Source organism: Neolamprologus brichardi, chromosome 16, assembly GCF_056152115.1.
Source record: "Neolamprologus brichardi isolate AB-2024 chromosome 16, ASM5615211v1, whole genome shotgun sequence".
Classification (NCBI taxonomy): domain Eukaryota; kingdom Metazoa; phylum Chordata; class Actinopteri; order Cichliformes; family Cichlidae; genus Neolamprologus; species Neolamprologus brichardi.
This window is the reverse complement of record NC_142119.1, coordinates 3,924,747-3,947,056: the sequence shown is the minus strand read 5'-3', so window position 1 is coordinate 3,947,056 and position 22,310 is coordinate 3,924,747. Positions and strand designations below refer to the sequence as shown.

At 41.0% G+C, this 22,310-nt stretch overlaps 1 protein-coding gene across 2 annotated transcripts in view; it reads left to right on the top strand.

The window, feature by feature from the left end:
• gulp1a (GULP PTB domain containing engulfment adaptor 1a) overlaps positions 1-22,310 on the top strand; it is a 95,619-nt gene that overhangs the window by 45,135 nt on the left and 28,174 nt on the right. For both annotated transcript variants that reach the window (XM_087829857.1, XM_087829856.1), the window contains exon 3: positions 17,818-17,898. In XM_087829857.1, the coding sequence (XP_087685983.1) occupies positions 17,871-17,898 (28 nt within the window). In that variant the 5' untranslated portion in view covers positions 17,818-17,870. The remainder of the gene's footprint in view (positions 1-17,817; positions 17,899-22,310) is intronic.

Below are 22,310 nucleotides of genomic sequence, written 5' to 3'. Positions count from 1 at the left end.
ACTTCTTCGGTTTGGCTGTGAGCCCGCCTCAGGAACTCCATGACCGCAGCCACCCACTGCACACTCCACCCAGGTGTCACTATAGATGATGATGTCAGCAGCAGCATATGCAGCGCATTGAAGCAGGACCCGGTCCGTGGGGACTCTGAACAAGCTGACCTAACTGTTCCAGGAGCTCATGTAGCTGGGGCTTGGGCTAAGCATCAAACTGTGACACCTCATTCACTTTGCAGTAGTCAACACAGAACCGTGTAGATCCGTCTTTCTTCTCTTCTGTTATTCCCATCTTTAACATTTCAGCCAATTCCTTCTGAATAATTTGTGTTTTATGTTCAGGTAATCTATAGGGCTGGAATGGAGCGTCATGCCTGGGTGCTCAATGAGCTTGGTACTGGCTGGGTCTGTGTGAGGTGATTATTACAATGGAGAGAGGTGGGAATGGTGGAATTTGGCACCTCCAGCACCACCTCATCTCTTACCTTTACCAGGCTCACCAGAGAAGCAGTTTCAAACTCTCTCCACACTTTGAGGTGGTTGAGGTGAAATATCTGTGTGGCTCCTCCACTGTCTGACTGTACCACTTCATATGACGTCCCCCATTTGCTGGGTGACCATGAAGGACACTTGCCAATTGGCTAGTAATTTTGAGCTAGAGGAAGGGAGTAATACAGGCACTTCATCTCGCTGTGAAATAGCCCCTCTGTTTTACAGGCGTTGCTGACATTCCTGGGCCTGGGGCAGATTTTCTCATGAAAATCTCCCCAGTGTGTGTAGTTTGGCTCTCAGGTTCAGAAAGTATTGAGTTTAATTCTTAGCTGGGGTTGGACCTTCCTCAAAATTTTCTTTTATTAAGTCTAACACCCCACGCGAGACATGAATGACATGCCCTGGCCAGTCAGTATCTTTTTTGGGATGCTGACTCGGGAAATGACCTAAAACAGTGCATGGGCCACACTCTTTGCATTAATGGTGTGTAGCGGTACTGCTTTCGGATGTCGCATTGAATAATCCAACAGGACTAATACAAAGTGATATCTACATGAACTATGGTGAAATGGCCCAATGAGGTCCATGAGGTCCTCAAAAGGGACCTCCATTAACGGTAGTGGGTGCAAAGACTCTTTTGGAATGGCTGGCTGGTTGACCAGCTGACACGCCGGGCAAGGTGCGCACCATTGACACACTCCAGGGTTTTATCGTATCCCCTGTGACCAGCCATCGGTTGTAATTAGCTGCCTGAAAAATCATAACCTGGTGGCTTTGGGCATCAACAACTAGGTGTGTTCTTCCTGTGTGTGAGTTTTGCGGCTCACTCGATATATAATCTGACCCTAATCAATACAAAATGATTAGTGCAACCTGAACCCTGTAGTTTCCAATATTGAAAGCAGAAAAGTGATATTTCAGTCTAACTAGTCACCTGTTGAATGCAAAGCCTCAAATTTTCCGATTTGTAAAAAAAAAAAAAAATCAGAGGTGGTTTTTGAGAATTATGTTTCAATTATTGCTTTTAATTCCCCTAAACTGAAGAACAACAGGTTTTACTTAAATGTGGTAAAACACTTGTTTTTCAACTATATTAAATTCATCCTCTCTAAAGAAAGCCTGATGTATGAACTGATTCATATTTTTGCAGACACTCTTATTCTTATTCCACACTTATTCCCTATGCTTTCAGTGTGCACAAACATCCAGTCAGTCCAAACTCTTCCATTTTCTCCACTAATGTTTGTAGACTTTAGACACGTCTCTATAGAATTTAGTAATTATGTACCTGCATATGAAAAATAATGGAATAATTCTTCTGCACGGTTGAATTTATGGCATATGTGCACTGCTCCCACCCACCCGACTTTCTTCTTTTCCATCATCATCTCCGAGCCAAGCTTAACGCTCCTCTTCTTCATCTTATCTTGATTTAAAGGAGGACGTTGTCGTGAGGTTTATGACCATGCTTATATGCAATCATGGCGAAGTTGGTTTAGGCTTTAGTTCAGAAGACCATGAATTCAAACTCTGCCCCACAATCCCAGTACATCATCCATTAGCGGATGATTTTTACCAGCACACATCAGAGGAAGAAGGTCTAGCCGTTCATGACAGCTATTGGCAAATTTCATGCAAAGTCTCCTGTTTAAGTTACTTCAGCCTGTCTCCACCCATTCTGCTCTTTTTAATGCCATGCTTAACTTAACAATGACATGTCTGTTAGCCAGTGAAAGCAATTCTGTTCTGTATCCAATATACAGGGTGTTATTCCTCTTAAAATTGTCACGAAAATTTCTCTCAGAGAGCTTTTGGCCTGTAAAGAATTAACACTTATTTGCCTTTAACCCTTTAAAACCGGTCGGAGCGGGCACGCTCTGTTTTGCGTAACTATTTTTAAATCCCGGTAGCTCTGCAACCACGTAAGCTAGCGCAATAATTTTTTTTGCATATGAAACCTGAGGAGTTGTACTTACATCTTATGCCATCAGCTTGTCCTCGGTCACAGTTTTCTTCCACATAAAGCTTTGCAGAAACTGCATAAAAAGCACTTGCAGCAACAAAAACATAATATTCCAGAAACACGCTTTGCCGATCCGATCAGCTGTTCATAACACTTCCTACATTGGATTAGACGTCAGCGCAAACTATTGCATGTCCGCCATGACCTGCCCGAAACCGGAAGTGACGTCATTTTTGCAGAAATGTAGTTTTTTACCGTCCGGGCCTCAATGAGCCTATACTGGTGTTTTTAAAAGTTATGTTTGACTTTATGACTTTCTGTGTCATTTCTGGGATGCTTAGGACTCATATTGCACTGCTGGAAATAGTTTATTTTGATGCATATGCTGCTTTTTTTGCAAATTTGCATTATAATATTTATTTTCGTTTTTCCTGCAGTATATAAAAATTGGTGTATTTCAAAAATAAAACTATGAAGACACTCAAAATAAATTTCCTGTGGTGGGAAACTAGTTTGTGCAACTTTTTTGTATTTACAGTTTTGAGGGATAAGCCTCTTAAATTTCTCTAACTAGAAATATATGTTAAAAAAACATAAACGATTTTCAATTTTTTTGTAGTTTATTGCACTTTTTTGCAATTTATGTAATTACTATGCACTTAATTCATACATATTATTAAAATCTAGGCTGTAATGTTTGTATTGATGTATAGCAACTTGAAATGCTCCCAAAAATGGCACTACAGCATGTAAAAATATAATATAAGCTCTGGCGGACTTGGTTCTATGGTAGGTCTTAAAGGGTTAAGAGCTTGATTCTTTGTATCTTATGCAGAATGGTGGACTGAAGAATTTTGACCTGAGCCAGGGCTTGAATTTCAGTGCAGGTCTGCACATACTTCCATAAGTTCCTTTAAATCAAGGACTTATAATGCAGTAAAAGTGGACAACTACAGCAATCAGCCCAGCATTTACAGCTGAGCAGAAGTGCTAACGAGAAGCAGCCGTGATAACCTGTGATACACGTTCTTGCCTTATCTCTGCAAGGCTACAAACTCCTTTAATGTTTCAGAAGGCTTCACTTGCACGTGGACAATCTTTGAATCTAGAGCCATTCAATTCTAGATCATTAGCTAAAGATGACGAAGCCTCTTAGGACAGACCAACAGATGCTGTGAGGACTTGTGCAAACAACAGTTTCAGTGAAGTTAATGTTAACAATATTAATGCTCAGGAATCTCAGGTAGCTGATTCCAATTTTATTAAAGTTAAACAACAATCCAACGATGAATTTCAGTGTAACACCTTATATATATATCCATGCTTTAAACTTATGAAAGAAGCTGTTTGCCAGTGCAGATGTGACAGAGGACTGGGAAAGAACAAAGCATGACACGGAGACAAAAGAAAAGCCATCAAAACAAAAACAGAGCAATGTTGCACTTAGAGGAGAATGACAAAACGCATCGAAGATAAGAAAAGAAAACCTAAAACCTTCAAGTAGAATCACCTCCAAAGTGTCTAACCCTTCATCTCAGAGCTGTAATTGTTTTTATAAAAAAATTATAGATAATTGAGATGAATTCTGTATATTAACACTGAATGTACTACAGCTTTCTGAGCCTGTATGATACACATTTGGAAGACGTGGGTAGAGAATATATTCTAATACAGGGTTTTATTTTTCTCGGGCTGTCAGTTGTTTGTGTTGACACAGATGACATGTGCGAAGATTTTACAGAAAAGCCTCTTTGAATTGAGATGACCTAGACATATGTGGGGGATTAAAATTACAAGAATAATGTCACACAAATACAGATATTTGTATTCAGCATTGTTGGAAAAGTATCTAACACAAGTCAAAGAGAAACCCAAACACAGATGAAAGGTTTCTGAAGGCTCTGGTAAATTTTACTGTAAGAAAAACACAGTCTGTTCTGTTTCTGTCGTTTTACATAAGGCCAGACGCACTAAAACGGTGGAGCTGTTATATCTATACCTGGAGCACAACATGATTTATATCAATCTATAATTTGACATCTAAATGTTATCTAACATAAAGAGCTTTACACTTTATATATCTATATATCTGTGCATTCAAATGCAATCTAATGCACTAGCTCTGCCAAGTTTTTTTTAAATGCATGGGTGTTCCTAATAAACTGCTTGTTGTGACCTTTAGAATTCCCACAATTGCTGTTTTTGGGTCTCGCCCTGGCTTATATGACCGCAGAATAGACCTTTTCTTCCAGATGAATGCAGCGGGGAGGGTAAAGATTAATTAACAAAACACTTGAATGAAACAGTTAATTTATTCAAATCAATAGTACAGCAGAGCAGCAGACACACCGTGACCTTTTGAACACTCTCGAGTAAGTTTGTAGCCTGCAGCAACAAGAGGAACATGCACAGTGGACACCCTTCCACTTTCACCTTGTACCTCATGATATTGGACGCCATGTCTTTTAATTAGCTGCTTTGTGTAGAATCAGCAAAGGACCAGTTCATGACCTATTGAGTTTCCATGTGGTACAGTTCGGAGGAAGATTGATTACATGATGTAATCCGTTTTTGAATAAATATTAATGCACATTTAGGGTTATTCTTTGCTACTACTACTACTGGAGATGGTTTACAGTGGGTCGAGGAGAGATGTCTTTATTGCAAAAAATAATTAAGTGATATAAACACTTTTTACCAATGTGCAGGGACACTTTGAGCCTCTATTGTGTAAGATTGCTGAATCCAGCCATCCGTTTTCTTCTGCTTATCCAATTCAGGGTCAAAGTCAAATTGGAGCCTGTCCGAGCTGTCATAAGGTGACATGCAGAGTACATGCTGGACAGAAAACTACTCGCAGCAGAAATCGATATTTTGTTACAAAAAAGGTTTTTGTGCTCTGACTTCAGAGCATGTTGATCCTTTTTCTGAGCAAGAATCCTGACATTCCTTCACTGTCCAAATGTGTTTAACTTTTTTATTTAATGTAAAATTATATTTTGTTTTAATTTACTTTCAAATTCTTCAGTTGGTGAATGGGCTGCATAGTTTTCATAAACTGCATAGTTCAGAATAGCTATAATTGTACCAGATGGTTGATTCAGTTAAGTTGGACTAGACTGTAATACAAACCGTTCAGTTTGTCAACAATAAAACTGAAATGAGAGAAAGACTGAGTGTGAGACTTTGATATTAGAGAAAATGAATATTGATAAAGTTTACCTTTATGTACAGAATCTGAATATCGCAAAATATGTAAAATTGCAATAATATCGTATCGTGCGTTAAGTATTGTGATAATATCGTATCGTGGGATGTATGGTGATTCCCACCTCTACCTAACATGTATGTGTTTGGGATGTGATGGATAAGATGCGCACTTAAAAAACCCAGCCAGCCAGTGGCAAACACTCTGAACACTTCTGTCTTTTCAAAAAAAATTTGAAAATAAAAAACAGCCCTCTGGTCTCAGCTCATTCATACAGTGAGGATTGGTTGCTGTTCCACACAGTTTAGGCTTTGGTGTTTCAGGTAGGAGGTGGCTGACACTGGTGATTGATTGTTGCCCATTAATAGTTGAATACTTTCACAGAGCCGGAGGGCAATCGTTCTAACGATTGCGCATACAATATGTTTCCATTATGATTTCCCATTGGAATATGGAAGAAAATTTGTGCATAATGAAGGGCATAGAATACTGTTCTTGAATTTTTCTGCTACTCACAAACATCGCCCTTCTACACAGCAGATATAAACCGTATTATATTTATACATATCTTTGCTTTTTTCCCTGTAATACTAGCAAGATTGAAATAGACTGATTAAAGATCCATCTAAGGATGAGCACTGCACACTGTTCACAGCATTTCTGTAGCCCCAGTTTAGTCATGCTGGCAGCATCAGTGACTGTTATTTCATCAGTCCACCGCAACTACTGACCAGGCATTTAAGCTCCCCCATGGAGTCGTACTAATGGCGTTAATGATGGCCTGACATTTCTCCTGGCATCACCTGCAGGGTGACATTTGAGTTCTTTTGGTTAAACACGCCTGTCGTAGCAACACTGGTTACGGACAGATAATGGACCTCTTTTAAATCCATAATCCACATTAGGCAGATGGAGGGGTGTTGGAGTAAGTCAAAGGTTTGTCAGCTGGGAGATTACAGTTTGTGTCTCCTTTTGCACTTTGCTTCATTTGGTTTTCCCTCCCTTACTTGCATGTGACTTTGAGATGGCAGCAGCTGTGACAAAATGGCAATATTTGACACCCTTGGAATGAAAACAAACTGATATTACACCTGCTGTTGATTAGCATTTTAACAACTAGAGCTGGACCTTAATAGTCATCCTTTGGTATTTGGTTTTTAGTTTTGGGAATCGTGTATTTGCTTGAACTGGTTTTACGTGGTGGTAAATTGAAATGATTGCTTTCTCTTTGGGCCATTGTCATCACATTGCTGTGAGCGGTGCGAGTCATGCCAACTGAAAATCCATCTCTGGTGTCACCAGTGTTGGGTAAGTTACTTTAAAATAGTAACTTAGTTACATTACTAGTTACTTCTATCAAAAGTAACTCAGTTACTTCAAGTTACTCGTTACTTTCAAAGTAACTAGTTACTAGGGAAAGTAACTTTGGTTTTACTCAGAATTCTCTTGTTAATGTGTTGCTTCCATAACTTTGCCAGTCTTCTAGCTTGCTTACTTGCCACAAGTGCACTGTGCCACCTACCAATAGAAAGGAAAAGATAATGTGCATATTTCCACGAGAGAAATCCCACGCCTGGACCGTCATTGACTGCTGCCATGATTCTAGCCTACGTCACAGCGTCATGTGCGCCTTTTACATCCAACACAAAAACTGCAGTCGTGGTGCTTTGACTGTACTCAGAACTCGGAAATTCTGCCTTCTGAATAGGAAGATGTAGGTAACACCAGACTGCAGATGAGCTGCATACAGGGCTGGACTGGGACAAAAAATCGGCCCGGGCATTTTGACTAGAGACTGGCCCACCATTATAGGAAAAATCATAAAGCCTTTGAATGAAGACAAACGCTGTTGTGACAGTGATGTTCACTGTTTTGATGGTATATATGCATTAATCTATCAGTCGTTTGTTGTAAGATTCAGATAATTATTTTTTAAAAGCGAGACATTTTAAATGAGAATAAGAAAGAAAAGTATTTCTTTGTGCCCCCCTCTCCCTGTTAATGCCCTACCTGGCCCCCCTGGCAACACTTTGCTAGACACGCACCTGCACAGTTACCAGCTGTCAGCTACATAAAAAGGATCCTGGGGTTATCTGTCTCTCAGAAACAGTTCATAACTTCCCTTCAACTCATTTATGTCACCTAAAAGGTAAACCTGTTTCTCCATCACCTGTTCAGCTCTGATGATTCAGTAAGGACATCTCCTGGTTTCATCTTCATGTTTCCCTCTCACCAGATAACCAAACCGATATCATGACCAGCAGCTTTTACAGCTGTGGCTCCAGCAAACATCAGCTGATACTAGAAATTAATATTAAATAAATTCTAAAAACAGCTGATCAAGCTTACACGTGCTGCTGTTGTTTAACACGACATTGGCTGGTTTCCTCTTTCTGGCGCAAAGTGGGCGATAAACAAACAAGAGAGCCGATCAGCTGATCATTGATCAGTTTTCATGATTGAAGTAGAAACAGGAGAGGGAGGGGGGAGAATGAAAGAAGAAGAGGCAGCTGTGCAGCAAAGACACAGAATAACTGCAGCTTTGTGTCTTTTCCCATTGTAGCTGCAGTCCGGGACAAACTGTTCCTTTTCACCTCAATAATAAGAAACACGTAATATTTTCTCTGAATACCAGACGGGACGGTTGGCAACTCTAATAACTTATGAACAAAATAAAGTTCAACATCAGTAACATAGCACCCACCCAGCTGTATAGAAACTCCGTCATGCTAGCTAGTACGCAGTACGGAAAAAGTCAGAATAACGAAAATAAACTCCACCTAAACTTGGTTTATATCTGACCCAGATAGACTGCAGGTCATAACTTCTTACCTGAAGTTCACACTTGGACCCGCCTTGGGTCTCTTTTCCTTCTGCGTCCCCTTTCACTCCTCCACCTGCTGCCTCCACCACTTGCTAATGTTACAGAATCTGTGGAAGCTCCGCGATAGCCACCACACGAAGTAACGAGTAACGAGCCTATCTAAATCCCAGTAACGACTAACGCGTTCCTGATTTTGGCATAATAACTAGTTACCGTGCTCGTTACCACAATAATAACGTAGTTACTGTAACGCGTTACTTAATAACGTGTTAGTCCCAACACTGGGTGTCACACATTGGCACTTTGCATCACTGCCTGAATGAAGCACAAATCATATGGAGGCTGCAAATCTCAATGAAAATCCACCGAGATGCTTCTCATTGAGATGCACATTCCTGCTTCTCCACCCACTCCCCACTCCCACAAACACACTTACACATGCATCCCAGGCGAGGATCAAAATAATTGGAGTCTAAACTTGTAGAAAATCTGTAAACCATAAGAACTGTAAATACTAGAATCCAGAAGAAGATACTTTGAAGCCTTGTATTTAGCTGTTTTTATTGCGTTCTGGGGATTTCATATGGAAATTAGCTGCTTGCTAAATCAGGTACAGCGTATGTCTTCTCCTGTGAGAGTAGTGCTTTAAGTTATTGGATATCTACAAATAAATAAACTCGACACGATCACTATGCCATCCAAATTATTTAGTTTCCTGCTCAATTAGAAATGATTCCCAGAAGTGCGACGTTACAACCACGTTATGAAACAGTCAGAAGAGATGACTCATTATTTTTAACTGTTGACCTAGATGCATTCGAGTTGCTGTGTCTGTTGTGCCACTGTTGTCTCGAATATCTGTTACTCATAAAATGGTAAAAAATTGATGTTTAATCCCATGAAATGTGTGTTGTTGTTTTTAATCATTGACAGGCTCATAATGTTGTACACAGATATGTTCTTTCTGTGTACACTGACAGATATGTTTTTAAAGTGTTATAGATATCATTAATTATTAGTTAATTTTTTCCCAATTCCCCTCCATGGGCATTTAGTAATATCTTTGGCTCTTCAACATAAATGTCCCCATTTCAAGTGTCTCGGCTAGCCACTTCCCTTACCTAACCACAGCTGTTCATACAAGACACAAATGTGAAGCGATACTGGGCAGTGCAAAGAAAAACCCCTAGAAAAATAAAGTGCGAACAGAACAGCCCAAATCCGGAGACCCTCCCTGCTTTAAATGCTCTCTCATGCAGAAACCAAAGTTGTGCCGGCCAGCATAAACACACCGCCACCCAAGGCCCTGACCAAGCTGAATCTCTAACCGGATACTGGATTTGAAAAAAAGAAAAGGGAGAGAATGAACAAGAAAGGTGCTCTTTTCTTCTCCGAGTGACCTTTGTAAATTGGCTGGAAACTAAAAAAGTCTTCTCTTTAAAAGAAAGCATTATTTGCCAGATGCAATGCTTGATCTCCACAGCTATATTTCCTGTTGCACTTGCTGCAGTTCACATACATAGAAGCTTCCAAAATGTTATGTATTCTCATTGCATTTCAATGCACATTTGAATGTATCTGAGTTTTAATGCATCTATTAATTGCTGGGAACTAAAACTCAGCACTTATACGTTCTTGTTAGTGCTTGACCATAACTCCAAGTAGTTCACCATATCAACAGTTTGGTTCACACCGAGCAACCACGAGGATTAGAAAAAGGAGGGAAAAACCTTTGAGCAACAGTTACTTACTATTACTTACTGACAGACAGATTACTTTCTCCAGCTGTTTGTTTCGGGTTTCACACCAAAATCATGAGACTGACACCAAAGGACACTTAGATCAGAGATCCCGGCATCAAACCCTCCGTAATAAATGGTCAACTCTAACCTGTGTATATCAGAAATGCAGAAATGGCATCACTGGGATATATTTCCAGGTCACTCTAAACAATAGCTCTGTTGGCCCACCAGCATAGTAACATGAGGAAGTGACATAGCATATGATATGCACAAAATTAGCATATCAATATATATAGTTAGCTTTTGAAGCTATTTCGTAATTGCCACTTCTCGACCTCTGGTGTAAAGCATGCTAATTTAAATTGTGTTTAGCGGCACACTGGTTTGCTGCCTTCTCATCTTCTCTGCCATTGCTGTCAGATAATCATAGTCATTCTGGTGTTTCTGACACATTTCCTCCTCCTAACTTGGCTGTTAAGTCCTGTTATGAAGTCTAGAGGTGAAGGTTTTGATAGTGGATGTTAGGGCTGTTCGATATAACGATATATATCAGATGACGATAGAAAAACGTCTATCGTTGCATTTTACGCTATCGTTTGTTTCGTGGTGTCGCAAAATAAACTGTTTACGGCAATATTTTTTCATTATTTTGATGGTCACTGTAGTGGCTACATTAATTTCTTAAAGTTCTCTCTTTCTTTTATATTTAATATAACCACACTATAGACAGACAAGCATTTGTTTTTATGCGTTGTCGTTATTTCCACATAAACCTTTCACAATAAAGCTCAAGATCCTGTTGAGACTTTTCAAAATAAACTGAATCACGTGAAAGATCTAGAGCAGGGGTGTCAAACTCAAATACACAGTGGGCCAAAATTCAAAACTGGAACAAAGTCGCGGGCTAACATTAATATTTATTGAAAAAAAAAAATCTTCCTCCAGATATAAGAATGAATCTTTTCTTATGGACTCAAATAAGTTTTGCTGGAAAACTGAATATGGAACAAGCAAAGCTTAATACTAAACAATATATATATTAGCTGTATAATACCAGTAGGCCAGCTCTAATAGTAATTTGGTATGGCTTCGCGGGCCAAATGTAATTTGGCTGCGGGCCAAATGTGGCCCACGGGCCAGAGTTTGACACCTATGATCTAGAGTATTTACAGATGAGAAGCAAAAAAGAGCCGTCAGGTGCTAAAAAATAAACCTTAGACTCAAACAGAACCGGCTTTTCCCCGCAGCACGCCGTGTAATAAATACTCACAAAGAAAACGGCGGCCGTTACAACTTATGTCTAAAAATGTATCGTTTCATGCATCAGTTAAAACACTCGACTCCAGGTACGCGACGCCCAGCTGGAAACACTTCACGCAAGACGAGCTGCCCGAGATTCACAGAATTTACAGAAAATGTTACATTTTTATATCGTTATTGGACAATAGATGTCTTAATATCGGGATATGAGATTTTGGTCATATCGCACAGCCCTAGTGGATGTGATGATCAGGTGGATCTGACTGTCGGTCACAAATTATTGGCCAATGAGCATATTCTGGATTATCATATTTTGGCTTGGTTATCTAGTACCGAGTACTTAGAATCACCATGATTTACAGAATGTTGACCTGGTGTTTCATTTAATATGAGTGAAAATGCTGACTGAGCCCAAAAACTGAGAAAAGTGTTAAAGTCAGGGCCAAGTTTAATTTTCCTACAGACTTTAATAGGACTGAAAGTCTTTTTGCAACCACAGGTATCACCCCCTGGTGGCCATTACGAACACTGTAGATTTAAGACTAAAAGCTACATGCATCTATCTGTGCCTTAAATCGTACACAGAGTTCCTGTACTTAACCTCTACGTGTTCTGACGCCTCTGTTAGTAACAGTGAGAGCTCATCTGTGTGGACTCTGTGAATGGTGCAGGAGTGTTGTGACATGAGATAGCAGAAATGTTGTTGTGATAGCTCTTGGCTTCAGAACTGTACCCCCACCTCGTGAAAAACACGAAGCGCATTAAACTGAAATGAGGAGGACAGCGTGAGTGGCAGCGCCGCACCGACTTCTGCGAGATTTGATTATGATTTATATTTTGATCTCCTCCTTGCGTCTAAAAAAGCAGAGCAGGAGCAACCTCATCTGCCTGTTTGGATCAGCCTCCTCTGATACACTTTTAATAAAAGTGGTCAGTTGCTTGTCCTCAAGTATTTGGACTTCAATGAGATGCTCAAAAGTTTTTGAAGGAGAGATTCAGATCGACAGTTTCCTGAATAGCCCGCTGGGAGAGGACATTTGCATAACGCTTTAGATGTTGACATAGAAAAATCTCAATAAGCAGACAAAGTAGGCTGCCGATTCAGCTGTTTGTCAGCTCCAATTTTGTTTTTGCATTGCCCCTGCCCACTTTGAGGGCACTCTAGGGCAGTTCATCTCTATGTGATAAAAATTGAATGTCAGATTTTAAAGCAGTGTAACACTTGGAGCTGCCGGTACTCACACTTTGAGCCGTAAATGTTTTCAGAGTGCAGAGAAAAAGGAAAAGGTATTATTAAGTTGACATCATCTCACAGGGAGGCTTTTTGTGCTCCAAGTTAGAGAAGTGTTGTTACTTCTACTTCATAATGTTTTGGCCGTACTGCTGAGTTGATTGATGCCAAGATGTTGACCTAAGGCTGTTGCCAGGGTGCATAGTGTGATGATGAATCACACACTGCAGCAAAAGGGTCAGCCTGCAACCTCTGGCGAGATGGCTTTTATGGCTCATCTGTGGTATGCCCCTGTGCATCACAGCAAAATAGTCCCTGTCTAAAGGGGTCTCTTGTTTTGCACATGTGAAACTCCTTTTGGACAAACTGTGGGCGGAGGAAGTTGGGTTTGAATGTCAAGTATCTTGTGTCTAGGCAAACGCTTCTTGTTGAGCTTGCAAGCCCCATCATCTCTGCTTACTGTAGTCCTTAGCGCACCACCATCTGGCCCACAGCTGAAAACTATTAAGATCCGCTGAAACTTCCTCTTCACTATTCCACCCCAGTTTGGAGGCAAGTAAGTAGCTTTTTATCTCGGCTCTGTTGTTGTTTGCATGTTTCTCTCCATACAGCAGGTCTTTTCCACTTCTCTCCTCTCCTTTTAAAGAGTAGAAGGGGAGAGGTGCCTTTCTTTTATAAAATATGTCAGGATTTTGCATTTGATACACCTCAGATGAAAGTGCTGGGCTGTGAGAGAGCAAGACTGCCTTCCAGATTAGACACTAAAAACACCACGGTTGATTCAGTGGAGGAATCCTGGCACCAAATTCATAAACAGATTGTATTTGCGATGGCTTGCACTTAGACAGCGAGACTTCAGAGCCGAGGCGAGAGCAAAGTGAGGAAAACAAAGGATCTTTGTTGATTTTTCTTTGCTGGGGCATCGTGTTGGGACCACACTGCACGCTCTGCTCTTATCCCACGTTAAAAGCACGCTGCCTTTTGAGTGCATATGGTTTGGATTAGTGAGCGGCTGAGGGGGATTTTTAAATGGGACATTAACTTTGCTTTCTTGCTTTCATTCGAAGCATTTTGAAACATTTTGGGGTTTGTTAAACTTTTGCGTTTTTCAGTGCGTCGATTGGGCTTGAAAGAGGAAGACCGCACAGGGTCAGAGTAGGTTGCACTCAGCTCCAGTAAGTTTCTTTCCCAAGCTAAATTCCAAATGTATGAGTCACTGAAGGTGAGTTGTCAGAATCTGGACATGGTTTTTGGAAGGACGAGAATCTAAGTAAGTAAATGCTGCTTCACTTTTTCCACTAGCCTTGCTCGTAATTCACAAACAAAATTCAGCCTACATTGAATGTACTGTGTAATTAAGTCTCTTAGCCTGTGTGTGTGTGTTACAGTACAATGTAAAGGCACTCTGGGCTTTTATTGCCATTTAATTATTGACATATGTGCTCATTTGCTTTTCTTGTTAGTCTTAATACTATTAATTCTTTCTTAATTGACCATTGAAGTGAGTATAGAGTGGACTGTTGTTGAGGAATTCAGAAGAACACGGTGCTTCCTCTGCAGCTGGTAAACATTTTTAAGACTGACGACATTTGCAGCTCAGTGTTGTGTGTGTGCGCGTGTGTGTGTGTGTGTGTGTGTGTGTGTGTGTGTGTGTGCGTGTGCGTGTGTGTGTGTGATCCGGGTTCTGACGTTCTCCCGAGAGGGTGCTGTTGAATCACCAGACAGGAAGCTATTAAAACAGGCGCGACACTTCAGCTGTCAATCAAAATGAGTGATATCACAGTCAAGTGTCAGGCGAACCATTGCACTACGTCCAAGTATGTCACAAACAAACAAAAAGGTTGCCAGGCCTTTTTCCACTGTGGATGCCAGAATGAGGCAATCTTTGTTTTAAGACGTTAAAGCTCTTAGCTGTGACTTTTAGGGAGGTCGTGTAAGCCACTCTGCACGATTATGGATTCAGGCCAGTTCTGTCCTTTTTTTTTTTTTTTTTTTTTTTTTTTGTCTTTCTAATGGTTCACTTTTGGATCCATGTATCCAGTCTATCCAATCATTTGTTCTTACAAATTTTCTTGGGCTTCAGTATCCCTTATTGTGCTTTTAAGAAAAAGAAAAGGGTAGAACACAGCTCCCAGTGGGAGCATATTTTTTGTAATTTTCAAGTCTATTTTATCTTTAATTTTCAGAGTCTCTCTGCTCTCTCCCCAATTTCGAATGGAAAAAAACAAAAATAAAACAACCCATACTGACACTATCAAAATACCAGAAACCATTAAAAGGAAGATGAGTCTTTTAAGACAGTTTTATTCTGCAGCAAACACAAATCTGTTGCTTCGCAGAGAAAGGTAAGAATGCACTTAAATCTAAATATACAGTCCCAGGTAGCAAAGCAGCGACTGCCAAGGTCCTAATTTGGCAAACCAAATACTGCAAAGTAGTTTGATGCAGAGATCTGCAGAGTTTGCTTTCCCTGTCGCCTTTGGCTAAATGCACATAATAATAGTGTCCTTGCGGTTCACCTGCCTATGTGATGCTTGCAACGGCATCATGTGTGGCTTAAGCAAGAAGACGTCGGTCTCTTTCAGCAGTCGATTTTCTCTTCTAGCTGACTGAGGAATGTCAGAGTCTCCACCCTGAAGCTTGTTCCATTTAAAATTTCTACAACCTTTTCCAGGGCCTCTGTCAGAGGAAAAAAAAAAGCTCCCCTTACAGCGAGAGCCCACTACATTGTGTGCGTTTTCCCCTCAGTGATGTGCCTCACATCATTATGTTCCTCATTATGAGCAGTTTAGAGTGTTTCATTTTTCAGTCTGTTAAATGCGAGTTCAGAAATACGTTGCGTTCTGTCATTGATGAATCTTCTTTTCCAAACGATGTTGTGTTTGTTTGTCAGAATCGCTCCCCTCGGTAATAAAGATATGAGACTCAGACACAGCCTCAGTCAGAGCTGATGATCCGTTACCCTCCCATGTCGCGGTGATCGATTCATTTTGTAACGCTTAACTTTTAATCTTATTTCTCAGCCCTATGGAGTATTGGCTGATAATTGTATTCATATTATAACCCATTTTTATAAATGTCGTCATTTGTTCACAATTGCCGATGAACATAAACATCAACGTCAGAGTTTGTTGCAGTGGGAGCTGATGAAGGGAGGTAATGGCAGAGAGGCCAAAGTACCAACCACCTAAACTGAGGTCTTATTTGGTTACATTTACCAAGCTAAGCAAACTGCTGAATGAAGTCACTGAAGTAGGATTTTCTACAAATGATCACATAAACATTGTGACAAAGTCCCAACTGTTCTGAGGCCAAAGTATATGTTTTATAGCTGCGGGTGTCAGTCCCGTGAATCGATATGTATCTCCATATTAGAGCCTGGCTGCTTTGTGCCAAATCACGGTGCTGCTATTGTCTGTCCCTGGGTTTAGCTCCGCTCACATCCTCTGTGTTTTGAATTGGGTCTAATAAGCAGCGTTTGTGTTTCAGTCTCCTCTGACTGTCTGGGTTCTTTTGGATGATGCTTTTTGAGCTACTAAGTTGCCAAGTTTTGCAATAAATTAATCATACAAAAACAATTCATAAGTCATTTTTCAGAAGAAAATGGTAAACAGTGCCTCACAGCTCTAACACACAACTTGCAGCTCACATTCACAGCTGTGGAAATGAAAGCACGCTCTTTCATTTGTAGCAGTTCATGCTACAGTAGCGTTCTAAAAATATTTCTGTTTAAGAAGTTAATCATTTATTCGTTGAGCTCTGAGGAAATTCCCTCGAATCTTTCAAGTCACATGACGTTTTACAAGAATGGGCTGTTTGGACAGCGGGGTGTTTTCTGTATATCCATCAGTTGATGAATGACATAACTGAGATTTAATACGCTTAATAGACATTTTTATGTGTCACAGCTAACAAGAAAAATGATTCATTTCATTGGCTATTCTAGGATGTTCCTTGTAGAGAGCAAACACCAAACCCTTTTTTAAAAAATGTGTCAGTTTGGATCATGTTGAAATTTAGCAGCTTGTACAAGATTTGTTGTTTCATCAACCCCAAACTTTTAATAGCTCAGTATTTGCATTGTAAATGTAAAAAAGAGGGGAAAGTTGTGTTCATTTCCTTTATAGCCCATATAATGTGTTTGTAGAGGCAAAGATTGAAAGAGCTGTTGTGTGGCAGTCCTTGCACATTTGCCAGCAGCAAATGTGTAAAGAATTATGATTGCGCGGGTCGCTGACAGCTACCTGTTTCTGGACAGTTTGTCCTTGCAGTCCTCTCCAAAGCTGGGCTCTCATGGGGAACTGATGCAAAAGCTCGGAAAGCAGTCAAAGCAGTGTCACATTTGGAGACATTGTGGAGGTGGATGCTTTGCATTCCCAAAAGAAATCACTACTTTTGTTTCTGTGAGGTAGCAATGTCAATGTGCTGTACAGTTTGTCTGTTCGGACGCATCCCGCATGCATTACCGCAGCTACTGTAGGTTTAAAGAAAGAAGGACGAAATCTGACTTTTATCCATGTTTCACATCATCTCTTACTTGATCCATTATCAGCATTCCTCAAATCCTTTTGGTTCTTTATCTTTCTGTAATGTAATAAAAACCTGGAGATGATTAGTAACAGCTAAACAAACACACATGTGTGTATGTGTGCATTTGCTTAGCTGAAAAAATTTGCCCTAGTTCTGCTGGAAAGATTTGAACATTAATGCCAGCGCCTGTAAGAGGATCATGGTAAACAATGCAGCGTTTTACCGTGCAGCTTTGTTGCTTCCCTTTGGTACAAATCACCTTTCTTAGACACACCTTGTACCGTTAAACAGCAAGAACAGTGAGTTCTGTTTTATCAGCAGCACAAGGTTAAAGGCACCACAGATGAGATGAGAATGACGTGGCTCCATGGTAAACAAACATAACGAGAGTTTAATTTTTACGCTTTCTGACAGCAAATGCTTGCCTCACTCTAAGAGGGGGGGGGGATTATTCTCTCCTCTTTTGTTTTTCAAAGAAAACTTTAGACTGTTTGTTTTTTCGACTTTCTGTCTTTTGCTGAATGCTTGCGGTGGAAACCATTTTTAACTCGCATCTTTCTGCTGCTTTTCCAGGTGGAATATTGGCAGATATTCAGGAGGGACCACAGAGACGCACAGTTTCCACTATGAACCGCGCCTTCAACAGGAAAAAAGGTGAGCACACATATCCGCCGCTTGTGTAGCTCATAAACCTGAGCTATTCCCGACATTGTTTATTGTTAAACATCCTCAATGTGTACCATCACCTGTGTCAGTGGGCAGGGTATACCTCAAAGAACCGTATCAGTGGTGTTACACAGTCTTTCCTACCTTCCAGGGCATCTTTGGATTCAGTTCATTTCAGTACACAACCATAATCAACTCACAGAGACTTTAAACGCCCTCAGCATAAATAATGCATCATAATGAAACACACGCCCACACTGGTTTTTGTTTCAGAGAGATCTGGGAATCTTTCCTGGTGGTGCATTCAAATGCTGAAGTGAGGCGTCTCCATTCTGTTGTTACATGGCGGTGACACGAGAGAACCCAACAGGAAATACAAATCCTTTGTGAATGTTATAGAAACTTTGAGAGTTAGTTGCATTGATTGGGACAGGAAAAGTATTATGTTAAGCTCAGATTGGAGGATATTGAAAGCATCTGCTGCTGCCACAAACAGTGACCAAAATGTGGAACGGGAGAGTGGATAAACGATATCCCGATCAGGACTTCCTATTATCGCAGCTACATCCAGTAGCCACCTAAATTTGGCTGATGCTTCTTAGTTAGCAGATCAGTCAGTAGGTTCTCATACCGGTTTGAAGCAGAGTGTGGGTGGGGTAGTGAAGCAAGCTGTGAGGCTGGAAAAATGGCAACACGAGGGATCTCTGAAGCTCCATCATTGGACCATTGAGAAAGCTGGAAAAGACAGACAGACAGCAGCTGTTTTTGAAGCTTTAGAAAATTGCAAAAATGTTTATGCTACCCTGAGGAGGATGCGATGTTGCAGAATATATAGTGCATCCCACCTACTTACAGTGGCTTGCAAAAGTATTCAGCCCCTTTGAACATTTCCACCTTTTGCTGCTATTACAGCTGCCAGTCTTTTAGGGTATGTCTCCTTGCACATTCTTCTTTGCAAAACAGCTCCAGCTCAGTCAGATTAGATGGACAGCGTTTGTGAACAGCAGTTTTCAGATCTTGCCACAGATTCTCGATTGGATTTAGATCTGGACTTTGACTGGGCCAGTCTAACACATGGATATGTTTTGTTCTAAACCACTCCATTGTTGCCCTGGCTTTATGTTTAGGGTCGTTGTCCTGCTGGAAGGTGAACCTCCGCCCCAGTCTCAAGTCTTTTGCAGACTCCAAGAGGTTTTCTTCCAAGATTGCCCTGTATTTGGCTCCATCCATCTTCCCATCAACTCTGACCAGCTTCCCTGTCCCTGCTGAAGAGAAGCACCCCCAGAGTGGGGATGGTGTGTTCAGAGTGATGTGCAGTGTTAGTTATCCACACATAGCGTTTTGCATTTTGGCCAAAAAGTTCCATTTTGGTCTCATCGGACCAGAGCACCTTCTTCCACATGTTTGCTGTGTCCCCACATGGCTCGTGGCAAACTGCAAACGGGACTTCTAATGGTTTTCTGTTAACAATGGCTTTCTTCTTGCCACTCTTCCATAAAGGCCAACTTTGTGCAGTGCATGACTAATAGTTGTCCTATGGACAGATTCCCCCACCTGAGCTGTAGATCTCTGCTCGTCCAGAGTCACCATGGGCCTCTTGGCTGCATTTCTGATCAGCGCTCTCCTTGTTCGGCCTGTGAGTTTAGGTGGACGGCCTTGTCTTGGTAGGTTTACAGTTGTGCCATACTCCATTCATTTCTGGATGATCACTTGAACAGTGCTCCGTGGGATGTTCAAGGCTTGGGAAATCTTTTTGTAGCCTAAGCCTGCTTTAAATTTCTCAATAACTTTATCCCTGACCTGTCTGGTGTCTAAATCCAATCGAGAATCTGTGGCAAGATCTGAAAACTGCTGTTCACAAACGCTGTCCATCTAATCTGACTGAGCTGGAGCTGTTTTGCAAAGAAGAATGGGCAACGACAAGACATCAGTCTCTAGATGTGCAAAGCTGGTCGAGACAGACCCTAAAAGACTGGCAGCTGGAATTGCAGCAAAAGGTGGTTCTACAAAGTATTGACTCAGGGGGCTGAATAATTACGCACACCCCACTTTTCAGTTATTTATTTGTAAAAAATGTTTGGAATCATGTCTGATTTTCGTTCCACTTCTCACGTGTGCACCACTTTGTGTTGGTCTTTCTCGTGGAATTCCAATAAAATTGATTCATGTTTGTGGCTGTAATGTGACAAAATGTGGAAAAGTTCAAGGGGCCGAATACTTTTGCAAGCCACTGTATATCTTGGATATCAGCCCTGCAAACTTAAACAACAAGAGATCCAAGTCCCAGTTACTAAGAGTTAGGAATGCAGATCTATGACGCGGTGATGTCACGTGGGTATTTCTTTATTTCAAGACAGCTACAGTATCACTGAAGGGAAAGCTTGGTTTAAACATGCTCAACCATCGGTATGTTCTTTCTTTAAAAGATATTTTTAAAACAAATTCTGGCTCTTTGTCGCGGAAACAATGAAAAAAAATTCTTCAGATGCCATGGCAGGAGATAAGAAAGACCAAGCAGCTTTATCTGGACGAAGCCCTCACTGTTATGGTTTTGTTTATCAAGCTTTGGAAGCTTTTGGAATCGCTCAGTGAATCATGTGCAGAAATCTTTTTCGGTGAGGCTCAACTGCAGGGCTGCCATGGTAAATTTTTCCCTGCGTGCAGTTCATCAGTTTGGCAGCACTATAAAGTCTTCACGCTTGAAAAGCTCCCCGCGAAAAACAAATAAAAAAAACCAAACTGACTGATGTTAATGTTTATTATTTTCTCTGATGAAATGATTTCATGTTTAAGATGAAAATGATGAACCGTGCAACTTCAAAACGCTGTTCGACAAATGTTGTCTGCGATAGATCAACAAAAACATCAAATGATTCATTAGCACAAAGCCACGGAGGACAACAAAACAGCAGAATTAGGCAGTCACGACAGCGCGTATAGATCCTGTCTCTGCAGCGTTAGACAGTTATGAGGGTTGTGCAACACTCCCGAGTCTCAAAGTGACCCTTCCCAAATGCAGAGGAGGAGATATTTGGGACTGCCGTTTGCCAAACAGCTTGATGTGTTTACCACCATCTGTCCCGCTCCCTCTGGTGTGAATCATCAGACCTGGAGAAGCCTTGGACAGCGTTGAGGAAAAGTGTCCGGGGCCCAGGTGGTGTGCCGGGCTTTAATGATATTTGGTTTTAATTCACTTTTCCCCCTCACTACGCTGACTGTTTGCGAAGGTTTTTGCAAGGGCCTCAGCTCACATAAAATTTCCATTTATAATTGCATGGAGCGGAAATGCTGCTACATTTTTATTTAATTCCTGTGGTTTTCAGCATAAACATGCACGTGTGCAGGAATGATGAAAAAAATGAATTAAAGTCATCCGAAGGCACGGTGTGAAGGACTCAAAGCAGACAGGTGAGGGCTGCTGCTGAAAGGAAAATCAGTCACAGAGAAGGCAAACATGCTCACGGGCAGACGGTCAAACTGACCACTTGTTTTTAACTGCTTGCAGCTCTAAATGGTTCATCCTTTTACGTGTCTGCCATAACGGCGTGCTAAAGCTTTTTCACTAAACAGAAGGACAGCAGCTTTCTGACCTCCACCATGCACTATTACATCAGAGTAGCAACAGATGCCTGACCCTTAGGCTTCTCTGCAGATTGAATTTCTGCAACACTTGTTACTGTCAAACTTTAGCAGATGGTGCCAAGAGATTCAAGAATTCACAGTATATGATAAAAGCTTTCCCCTCCCGAAAAGATAAGATGCATTCATGCTCCATGGACCTTGATGCTGCAGCCTTCCTTTTGCAAGCCAGACCGAATGTTGATAAACAGCTTTAATGTCACCTCCGGCTTTATCCTTAAAATATCCTTAGACAAAAATGTGAACGAAGGCGTGGAATGAATGTTTGAATTAACCGGTACCTTTTAAGTGATCGAAATAAAAATCCTGTAATAAGAATAAGAGGAAGATGTGAGGTTTGTAACTCCTTTGGGAACATGACTTCCTCAGTCTCTTAATAATCTGAGCACAGCTGTGCTTAACACATTTCCATCAGTCCTAAATATCAGCGGATGTGCAATATTTCATCTGCAGCCCGGCAGCCTCCTGCATGAGCTGAACAAAAGTTCGCCAGTGATTTCACGTTGGAGTGAATTATTCAGTCTTTGCTGAGGTCTTAATGTGACTGAAAGAGGATAATTGCCTCTTGTTGTTGATGACATCACTCAGTTCAATTATCATCTTTGGATTTTTGTGTCGCCATTTGAATTCACACACAAGAAAGGTTTACATCGTGTTAGCTGTTTTTTCTGTCACTTTTTAATTTGTAGTAGTTGACATCAATAGTCAACACATTATCCAACAGCTTTCTAATGTTTCTGCACCTGTCCTGTCTGCCTCTG